The sequence below is a fragment of the Psittacula echo genome (genome assembly GCF_963264785.1).
Source record: "Psittacula echo genome assembly, chromosome: 19".
Classification (NCBI taxonomy): domain Eukaryota; kingdom Metazoa; phylum Chordata; class Aves; order Psittaciformes; family Psittacidae; genus Psittacula; species Psittacula echo.
This window is the reverse complement of record NC_137755.1, coordinates 3,537,010-3,547,212: the sequence shown is the minus strand read 5'-3', so window position 1 is coordinate 3,547,212 and position 10,203 is coordinate 3,537,010. Positions and strand designations below refer to the sequence as shown.

General features: G+C 53.2%; 1 protein-coding gene across 1 annotated transcript; it reads right to left on the bottom strand.

Annotated features, from left to right (window-relative positions):
• Positions 1–2,922: 2,922 nt before the first annotated feature.
• LOC308228551 (olfactory receptor 14C36-like) lies at positions 2,923–3,900 on the bottom strand (the record flags this gene model as incomplete). Its single annotated transcript, XM_080631933.1, has 1 exon — positions 2,923–3,900. The coding sequence occupies one exon, from the start codon at positions 3,898–3,900 to the stop codon at positions 2,923–2,925; it is 978 nt and encodes a 325-aa protein (XP_080488059.1).
• Positions 3,901–10,203: the final 6,303 nt, after the last annotated feature.

The following is a 10,203-nucleotide window of genomic DNA, read 5'->3' as shown; positions in this document are numbered from 1 at the left end:
GGAGGTTCCTGCATTCTCCAGGCTCAGGGATGGATCCTGCATTCCAGGCAAGTTTGGGTAGTGCAGGAGAGGCAGACAGGAAGGTCGGCTCATGGGGCATGAGGAGCAGTGCTCAGGCACCCCCAGCAGTGGCCATTCCCCATGTGCCACGCTGAGGCATGTTCCCATGAGGAAACTTCTCAGACAGCCTCTGGTTTGTCCAGGCTCTGCAGCCACACTCCAGGAACACCTCCTCCTCCTCCACCTACAGACATCAACTGCTCTCCATTGCTGGGCTCCGTCCTGCTTGTAAGGATTGGTTAAAGCCCTGAACCATCACCTTGCTTCTTGCTGACTTCCCTCCACCGTCCCTCACCTCCCTGCACACTGCTCATTGCCACCAGTAACTCACTGAAGAGTTAAGAAGCTCTCAAGGCTTTCCTCAGGGGGTGACCATGTTTCTCCATTGACCATTGATGGATCCATGGAGTGCCAGGTGTGAGGTTCCTGCAGAGGCAGAGGTGCCCCTGGGCAGAGCCCTGCTGCCGGGAGGGGTGTGCAGGGCAGAGCTGAGCACACAGCCCATGGGATGGGCTCTGGGAGCACTGAGAGGGAGCAGAGCTGGGCCCAGAGCAGCAGCTCCTGGCAGGGACAGCTCCAGGCAGCAGAGACATGGGCAGGGAGTGGGGGGAAAGTGCAGCCCAGGCCTGGGGAGGGTGCGTTCAGGCAGCTCTCTTGGTGTCTGGCACTGGAGGTGGCTGCTGGCCATGCTCTGCTGGGCACAGTCCTTTGCTTCTCCCCATGAGAGCTCCGTGATCTGCCCTTTGAAACCGTGCTGCCCTGCTCTCAGCACAGGACAGGTGTTTGTGGGGGTTCTTAGGATCAATTTGTGTGTGAAGGTATCTTACACATGTGGTTAAAGCATAGAGCAAATGGGAAAGAACTCTCCTGGCTCTGCACTAAGCTACAAAGAGGTGAGAACTTCTCACTCTTTCAATACTCTTCAGGTTTTCGGTCATACAAAGAATGTTTTATACCCTAAAAAACCACCTCACCAATGTTATGCCAGTAAATAAATAACACAGTCAAAATGACTCTAAGGCCATGCTGAGCCTCTCTTATGCAGCCCAGAATCATCTGAGTCATGAGTACAAGTAGAGAACTTTATAATGAAGTTGGATTTCATCTGACATCCCTTGTGAACATCACAGCTGGGCAAAGCACTGCTTCAGAGATGAGTCCCATCCAACCTGGCCTTAAATTCTGCCAGGGATGGGGCAGCCACAGCTTCTCTGGGCACCCTGTGCCAGTGTCCCACCATCCTCAGAGGGAACAGCTTCCTCTGAATGTCCAAGCTAAATCACCCTTTTTTCACCTTAAATCCACTCCCCCTTGTCGTGTCACTGCACACCCTTGTAAAAAGACCCTCTCCAGATTTCTTGTAGGCCCTGGTTAGATATGGGCAGATTGCTACGATGTCTCCCTAGAACCTTCTATTCTCCAGGCTGAACACTCAAATCTGTCAACATGACTTCATCACAGAATTGCTTCAGCCCTCGTGGCATCTCAAAGGGCACAACTTCCTCCTAATGTCTGATCTAAATCTACCCATTTTCAGCCTGAAGCCATTCCCCTTATTCCTGTCACTGCACACCTTTGCAAAAAGCCCCTCTCCAGATTTCTTGTACACCCTGCTTACGTACAGCAGATGCTAAGATGTCCAACTGGGACCTTCTCCAGGCTGAACACTCCCAGCTCTCACAGCCTGTCTTCATCAGAGATGTTCTCCAGCCCTTAGAGCACCTCTGTGGCCCTTCGTAAGCCCATCATTGTAACATCATAAGAGAAGTTGGAAGGGACATCAAGAGGTCTCAAGTCAAACCCATCAGTAACAGGGTCAGAGCAAGTGGTTCAAGGCTTGATTCAGTCTGAGTTGGAAATCCCCAAGGCCAGAGACTGCACAGCCTCTCTGGGTGACCTGATGCAGCACTTGCCTGAGCCTATGGGAACAAGGTTTCCTTATGTCCTGGCTCAACGTCTCCTCTGTCACTATCCCCCATTGCCTTTTGTCCTCCCAACAGGCACCATGGTGAGGAGCCTGGCTCTGTATTCTCCATGGCCTCCTTGCCGGTACAGGCAGCCAGTCCCCAACAGCCTTCCCTTCCCAAGATCTCAGGTCCCCATCAGCCTTCCCTTCTCCGGGCTGGACAAGCCCAACTCCCCCAGCCTCTCCCCACTGGCACCATAATCCAGTCCCTGCCTGTCCTCAGGGCTCATTGCTAAACCCACTCCTGTTTGCCAATAGCATTCCTGAATTGGGGATCTGAAACCTGGATGGAGTATTCCAGAGCATCCCTTCCCTTGTTCTCCTGCCGTGCTCCTGGTCATACAGCCCGCCATGCTGCTGTCCTCCCTTGCTGCCAGGGCACACGCTGCCTCCTGTCCAGCTCCTGCCCACCCAGACCTTTCCCATGGGCTGCTCCCAGCCAGGCAGCCCCAGCCTGGGCCATTGCAGGGGAGTCCCCTGCAGGGACCCCTGTGTCCCCTGCTCTCCTGCCCAGGACACCCTGAGAGCTCTGCAGCCCCCCCATGCCATCCCATCTCCCCACACCAGCACAACAGCCCCGGCCCTTGGGCTCCCCAAGAGCTTTTCCTGCTCCAGGCACAGAGCAGCCATCCCAGAGCTGGAGCAGCCAGAAAGCTGATTTCATTCCCCTTCATTCCTGCCATGTGAGCACATAGCACAGACAAGAAGTTGCTGCAGGATCATTTATTTAACTCAAATACTGTGAGAGACCTTCACTGACACAAAGTCTGTGGGTCACACAACATGGGTGGCTAGTTAAGCTGGAGGAGATGAAAACTGACATTTCTATGAAGACAACATCACCAAAAATTGAAACAGGAAACCAAATGTAAAGAAAGAAAGGCAGATGTGGCCTATCATGACCTACAAGGGGAGCCCTTTCCAGGGTAAAGCAGGCAGTGTATGGCTGCTAAAACACATCCAGTCACCAGCTTCCTCACAGCATCCTTGAGCTCCTGGTTCCTCAGGCTGTAGATGAGGGGGTTCACTGCTGGAGGCACCACCGAGTACAGCACTGACAGCACCAGATCCAGGGATGGGGAGGAGATGGAGGGGGGCTTCAAATAGGCAAAGGTAGCAGTGCTGACAAAGAGGGAGACCACAGCCAGGTGAGGGAGGCACGTGGAAAAGGCTTTGTGGCATCCCTGCTCATTTGGGATCCTCAGCACAGCCCTGAAGATCTGCACATAGGACCCCACAATGAACACAAAACAGCCAAGTCCCAAACAGAAACTTAGCACAAGAAGCCCAACTTCCCTGAGGTAGGAATGTGAGCAGGAGAGCTTGAGGATCTGGGGGATTTCACAGAAGAACTGCTCCACAGCATTGCCTCGGCAGAGGGGGAGTGAAAATGTATTGGCTGTGTGCAGCAGAGCAGTGAGAAACCCAGCGCCCCAGGCAGCTGCTGCCATGTGGACACAAGCTCTGCTGCCCAGGAGGCTCCCGTAGTGCAGGGGCTTGCAGATGGCCACGTAGCGGTCGTAGGACATGACGGTGAGGAGAAAATACTCTGCTGAAATGAAAAAGAGAAAGAAAAAGATCTGTGCAGCACAACCTGTGTAGGAGATGGCCCTGGTGTCCCAGAGGGAATTGACCATGGATTTGGGGACAGTGGTGGAGATGCAGCCCAGGTCCAGCAGGGAGAGGTTGAGGAGGAAGAAGTACATGGGGGTGTGGAGGTGCTGGTCGCAGGCTGTGCTGGTGATGATGAGGCCGTTGCCCAGGAGCGCAGCCAGGAAGATGCCCAGGAAGAGCCAGAAGTGCCAGAGCTGCAGCTCCCGCCTGTCTGCGAATGGCAGGAGGAGGAAGTGGGTGATGGAGCTGCCGTTGGACATCTGCTGCCTCTGGGCATGGGGCACTGTCAGAGGAGAAAAAGGCAGTGACAGGTTAGGACAGGAGGGATGTCAGATACAGAAGTTCAATTTACACACTCACGACTCTGAACACTTTCGGTCTGCATAGGAGAGGCTCAGAGTGACTTGGTCATGTTTTTCTGTAAGGCTGGTGGGTTGGTTTGTTTGGCTTTTTTTGTGGCTCTATTAGGGATAAAATTCCTAAGTTTTTGAAGGCAACTGTGAAGAGTATCGGCGTGAGACAGACAAAAGTTCTCAACTGTCTGTGGGTTCGTGCCTACTCAAGGTTGCTGCAGAGTCCATCGGTCTGGTTCTCAGCTGCCCTGCACTTTCCAGAGGGACAGTCAGCTCCTTGCCCAGCAGAGCATGGCCAGCAGCCACCTCCAGTGCCAGGCACCAAGAGAGCTGCCTGAACGCACCCTCCCCAGGCCTGGGCTGCACTTTCCCCCCACTCCCTGCCCATGTCTCTGCCGCCTGGAGCTGTCCCTGCCAGGAGCTGCTGCTCTGGGCCCAGCTCTGCTCCCTCTCAGTGCTCCCAGAGCCCATCCCATGGGCTGTGTGCTCAGCTCTGCCCTGCACACCCCTCCCGGCAGCAGGGCTCTGCCCAGGGGCAGCTCTGCCTCTGCAGGGGCTCAGGAGCAGCTCACACAAGTCCTGACAAGACTCTCGGTGCCTTCTCCAAAGCAGAGAAGGAAATTCCCAGCTCCCACTGCCCAACCTGCCCACCAAGAGTGAAAAACATCAGAGCTCAGGATCCTTCCCTATCAGGTAATCGCTCCCTCAGTGTCTTTCAGAGGGACTCTGCAAACGTGCTCAGAGTGATGTGGAGCTCTGAGCAGCCCTGACCCACACAGCACCCTCTCCAGTGCACAAGAACACTTTTCCTTCCCTCCCAGGGTTTCTTCCTTCTCCCCCAGCTTCTCCCCCAGCCCCATGTGGAGCTCCCGGGCAGGCTGAGTGCTGACCCTGGCAGGCAGCAGAGTCCCTGCCCCTGCACACAGCCCCTGGGCTGCAGGCACCCTGCTCGCAAGGACAGCGCTGGGCACCCCTGCCTGCACACCCACATTCACAGCCTGCAGCCAGCCCCGGGACAAGGGACCTGCCTTGTCCTGTCCCTCGCATGGTGCAGAGGGAAGCCCTGCTCTGCAGCACATCCTGCTCCTTATCTACACAGAGAAACCAAGAGAGTCCTCCTGACAGATCCCATGGACTGTCCGAGGCAGCAGCTTGAGCAGATCCCTCCAGGAACTGCGGCTGCATTGCCCTGCACCCAGAGCCTTACCATGCACAGGGCTGGGAAGGTTTCTCCTGCAGGGAGCTCTCAGCATCCTCCACTGCCAAGTGCCTTTAAGCTCTCTGAGGCTCGCAGGTCTCCCCTTGCTCCCAGCTCATCAGGAGAGGCCCAGCCCGAGGTGGTTCTGCCTCTGCCCCACTGGGCTCCCTCCAGGGCTCCCTGGGCTCCAGAGGAACACCATGGTTAACAGCATGAAGCATGCACTGCTGTTCCCTCCCTCAGCTGGCAGACACACTGCCTGCCTGCAGTGTCATTGCTCTGATGAGAGATGCAGTTTGGTGTAAACAAAGTTTCTCAGAATTACAGAAACATTTAGATTCAAAAACACCCTCAACATCAACTCTTAACTCTCTTAACCAAACACTGTCATGTCCACCACTGACCCATGTCAACAAGTGCCACATCTCCATGTCTTTTAAAGGCCTCCAGGAATGGTGACACAACCACTTCTGTGGGCAGCCTGTTTCTTGTCCCATCATTAGGACAGCCAGACAAAGACAGGCTGGGATCTCCTTTACCCTTGCTGATGGAGTGGATTCACCCTGGTTAGCTGAGGCATCTCCACCTAAGTCTGTAGGCCTGGGGCTGGAAGGGGACTCAGCTCCCTCCCATGAACACCACAAACCCACAGGAGGTAGGATTCCTCCTGCCTCTGGTCAGGTCTTCCTTGAAAAGGCACCTACATTAGGGATCTTTGTCTCAGCATTAACATTGACAGGGGCCAGGAGTGACGTGTCTGGGTGCAAATCTCTGGTGACATTTCCATTACAGGGCTGGTCAAAGTTACATGCAAGTTATAGAGACAGGCCAAAGATACGTGCAGGCTGATATAGAGACAAGACAATATCGCTGGGAATATTCTTGTAAGTGCTCAGAGGCATCAGGCATCAGTTGCTATCAGTGATGCCAGGTCTGTCCTTTCTGCCACCCTGCAGCTGCAGGCATTGAGTGAACACAAAGTACATCACTGCAGGGTCTTTACTCACTCCCTTGATGATTCAGCTAAGGAACAGCCCAAGCATTTTAACTGTGTGCTTGGCTACATCTGGCTTTCAGAGACAGCATCCTTTATGCACAGCGATGGGTCATAGCAAATCTCAGACAAGCTCAAACAGGAATTGAAGAGCACCAGGATGAGATGCTCCTACTTCAGGAACAGTTAAAGAAGAAACAAGATAACACAGGACCACCACTAAATAAAGCAAGAGTACATGCGGGTAGATCTCAGGTAGCCTATCTCCTCTTTGCCTCAGTTACCACCAGCAAGATCTCTCAGGACTTTGTGCTTTGAGAAAGGACCCTGGATGGGAAAGGGGAAAAACCAGCACTGGATGGGGATCAAGGGTTAGGGTCTTTGCAGACTACAGCCTTATCAGTTCATGAGACCAAAGGGGCAGCATCCAAGGTGCTGAGAGAATGTTTTTCACCAGGACCTGCTGGTCTGTTGCTGTCCCAGGAGAAAATGCACTGGACTCTGTGAGGCATCATTTAAAATGCTGTTCCCTAGATCTAGCTCTGTAAGGAGAGAATTGTACAGGTAGTCTCATGTCCCTTTGATGGCTGGAACCCCAAGAGGTGTAGCATGGAGACAAGAAGGATGAGGAGGGTGGATGCCCCCTGCATGAAGGGGAAACTTGGATTTCTGGAGGTCCTCTGTGTGACAGGGAACAGATTGGGTTGCCTTTTGTGACTGAGGATTAGAGGATTTGATAAGAGGGACATTGTGCTCAGTTACAAACTACTTGCTCAGGGAGGGGAAACAGAAAAGGTCTTTTGTCAGCACCTGAGGAAGCCTCCAGGCTAATGAGCAGGTACCTTGCAGGTAATTGCCCTGGCAGTCCCTGGCCATGCAAAGCAACAGGGTGCAACAGTGTGGAGGGTCTTGGCACAACCGGTTAACACAGGTGCAGGGCAGGCCAACAAGGGTGATGCTGCCCTGGAAAGGCTGCTCAGGATGTGATCATCAGTGTCAGCCTTGGCTGTCATGAGCATGCAATAGTGGGGACTCAGATGCTAAAGGGCATGAGGAAGGCCAGCAGCAGAGAACAGACTCTGGACTCACTTGGGGACCATTCCAGGAGTTTCCATGGGAAGCGGCTCTGATGGTGAAGGAGCATGAGCAAGTCTGATAACGATCCCTGAGTCTGGAATACCTGGAGGGCTTCCAAGGCCCACCAGGGCTTTTGCCACCTTCCTGAATGCCGGTCAGGCTCCTGAGGGCTTTAGCACAGTTCCAGAGCACATGCTCATTCTAGAATGCCCGGTGTTATTCCGCAGCCTTGCCAGAGCCTGCTGAGGCCTCTGCCTCCATCTAGAATGCTTGAGGAGATTCTGCAGGGTTGGTGCAGACTGCCAGGGCCCTGCCATGTTCTGCAATGTTGGGAGTCCTTCCAAGCGTGCTGGCAGAAGCACTTCCATGGGCATTGCTGGAACCCTCCAGTTTCCCAGCAGGGCCTTTGCCACCTTCCGGCAGCCCCGATGTGTTGCCGCGGTGCCGTGGTTTAAGTCCAGTCAGTAATTCAGAACCACGTAGTCGCTCGCTCACTGCCCCTCCCAGAGGGATGGGAAGGAGAATCGAAAAAATGTAACTCCCACGAGTTGAGATAAGAACAGTCCAGTAACTAAGGAATAACACAAACCACCGCCGCTACCACCAGTAATAATAATAGAATCGTAGAATCATAGAATAGTTAGGGTTGGAAAGGGCCTTAAGATCATCTAGTTCCAACCCCCGTGCCACAGGCAGGGACACCTCACACTAAACCATGCCACCCAAGGCTTTGTCCAACCTGGCCTTCAACACCCCCAGGGATGGAGCATTCACAACTTCTCTGGGCAACCCATTCCGGTGCCTCACCACCCCCACAGTAAAGAATTTCTTCCTTAGATCCAATTTGAACTTCTCTGTTTAAGTTTTAACCCGTTACCCCTTGTCCTATCACTACAGTCCCTGATGAAGAGTCACTCCCCAGCATCCTCGTAGGCCCCCTTCAGATACTGGAAGGCTGCTGTGAGGTCTCCAAGCAGCCTTCTCTTCTCCAGGCTGAACAGCCACAACTTGCTCAGCCTATCTTCATATAGTCCCCTGATCATCCTTGTGGCCCTCATCTGGACTTGTTCCAACAGTTCCATGTCCTTTTTATGTTGAGGACACCAGAACTGCACACAATACTCCAAGTGAGGTCTCAGGAGAGCAGAGCAGAGGGGCAGGATCACCTCCTTCGACCTGCTGGCCACGCTTCTTTTGATGCAGCCCATGATACAGTTGCTTTCTGGGCTGCGAGCGCACACTGTAGCCGGTTCATGTTCATTTTCTCATCGACCAACACCCCCAAGTCTTTCTCCACAGAGCTGCTCTGGATCTCTGCTCTGCCCAATCTGTAGCAGTGCCTGGGAATGCTCTGACCCAGGTGTAGGACCTTGCACTTGGCATGGTTAAACTTCAGAAGGTTGGCATCAGCCCACCTACAAGTGTGTCGAGGTCCCTCTGGATGGCATCCCTTCCCTCCGGCGTATCAACCGAACCACACAGCTTGGTGTCATCGGCAAACTTGCTGAGGGCGCACTCAATCCCACTGTCCATGTCATCAACAAAGATGTTGAACAAGACCGGTCCCAACACCCATCCCTGGGGGACACCACTTGTTACTGATCTCGAGCCGAACACTGAGACATTGACCACAACTCTTTAGAGTTTAGAGAGACAAGGATGTCATGTGGGACAGTGTCAAAGGCTTTGCACAAGTCCAGGTAGATGACATCAACTGCTTTACCCCTGTCCATCAGTTACATAGCCCCATCATAGAAGGCCACCAAATTGGTCAGGCAGGATGTCCCCTTAGTGAAGCCATGCTGGCTGTCACCAACCACCTCCTTGTTTTTCATGTGCCTTATCATGCCTTGCAGGAGAATCTGCTCCAAGATTTTGCCAGGCACAGAGGTGAGACTGACTGGTCTGTAATTCCCTGGGTCACCCATTTCCCCCTTCTTGAAAATGGGGGTTATATTTCCCTTTTTCCAGTCACTGGGAACTTCACCTAACTGCTGTGATCTTTCAACTATGATGGACAGTGGCTTAGCAACTTCATTTGCCAGCTCCTTCAGGACCCGTAGATGGATTTCATTAGGTCCCATGGACTTGTGCACATTCAGGTTCTTAAGATGGTCTCGAACCAGATCCTCTTCTTCAGTGGGCCCAAGGTCTTCATTCTCACAGTCCCTGCGTTCGCCTTCCAAGGCTTTGGTGATGTGGTCAGAGTGTTTGCCAGTGAAGACTGAGGCAAAGAAGTCATTAAGAACCTCAGCCTTCTCCAAATCCAGGGTAGGCAGTTCTCCTGATAGCTTCCTGAGGAGGGCTACGTTGTCCCTCGTCTATCTTTCATTTGCAATGTACCTATAGAATGCTTTCCTGTTATCACACACAGTATCACACAGTATGTTAGAGATTGGAAGGGACCTCAAAAGATCATCTAGTCCAATCCCCCTGCCAGAGCAGGAACACCTAGATAAGGTTACACGGGAATGTGTCCAGACGGGTTTTGAATGTCTCCAGAGAAGGAGACTCCACAACCTCCCTGGGCAGCCTGTTCCAGTGTTCCGTCACCCTCACTGAGAAGAAGTTTCTTCTCAAGTTTAAGTGGAACCTCTTGTGTTCCAGTTTGTACCCATTACCCCTTGTCCTATCATTGTTTGCCACTGAGAAGAGCCTGGCTCCATCCTCGTGACACTCCCCCTTTATATATTTATATACACTAATAAGGTCACCCCTCAGACTCCTCTTCTCCAGACTATAGAGACCCAGCTCCCTCAGCCTTTCCTCATAAGGGAGATGCTCCACTCCCTTCATCATCTTAGTTGCCCTGCGCTGGACTCTCTCCAGCAGGTCCCTGTCCTTCTTGAACTGAGGGGCCCAGAACTGGACACAATATTCCAGGTGCGGTCTCACCAGGGCAGAGTAGAGGGGAAGGAGGACCTCTCTCGACCTACTGACC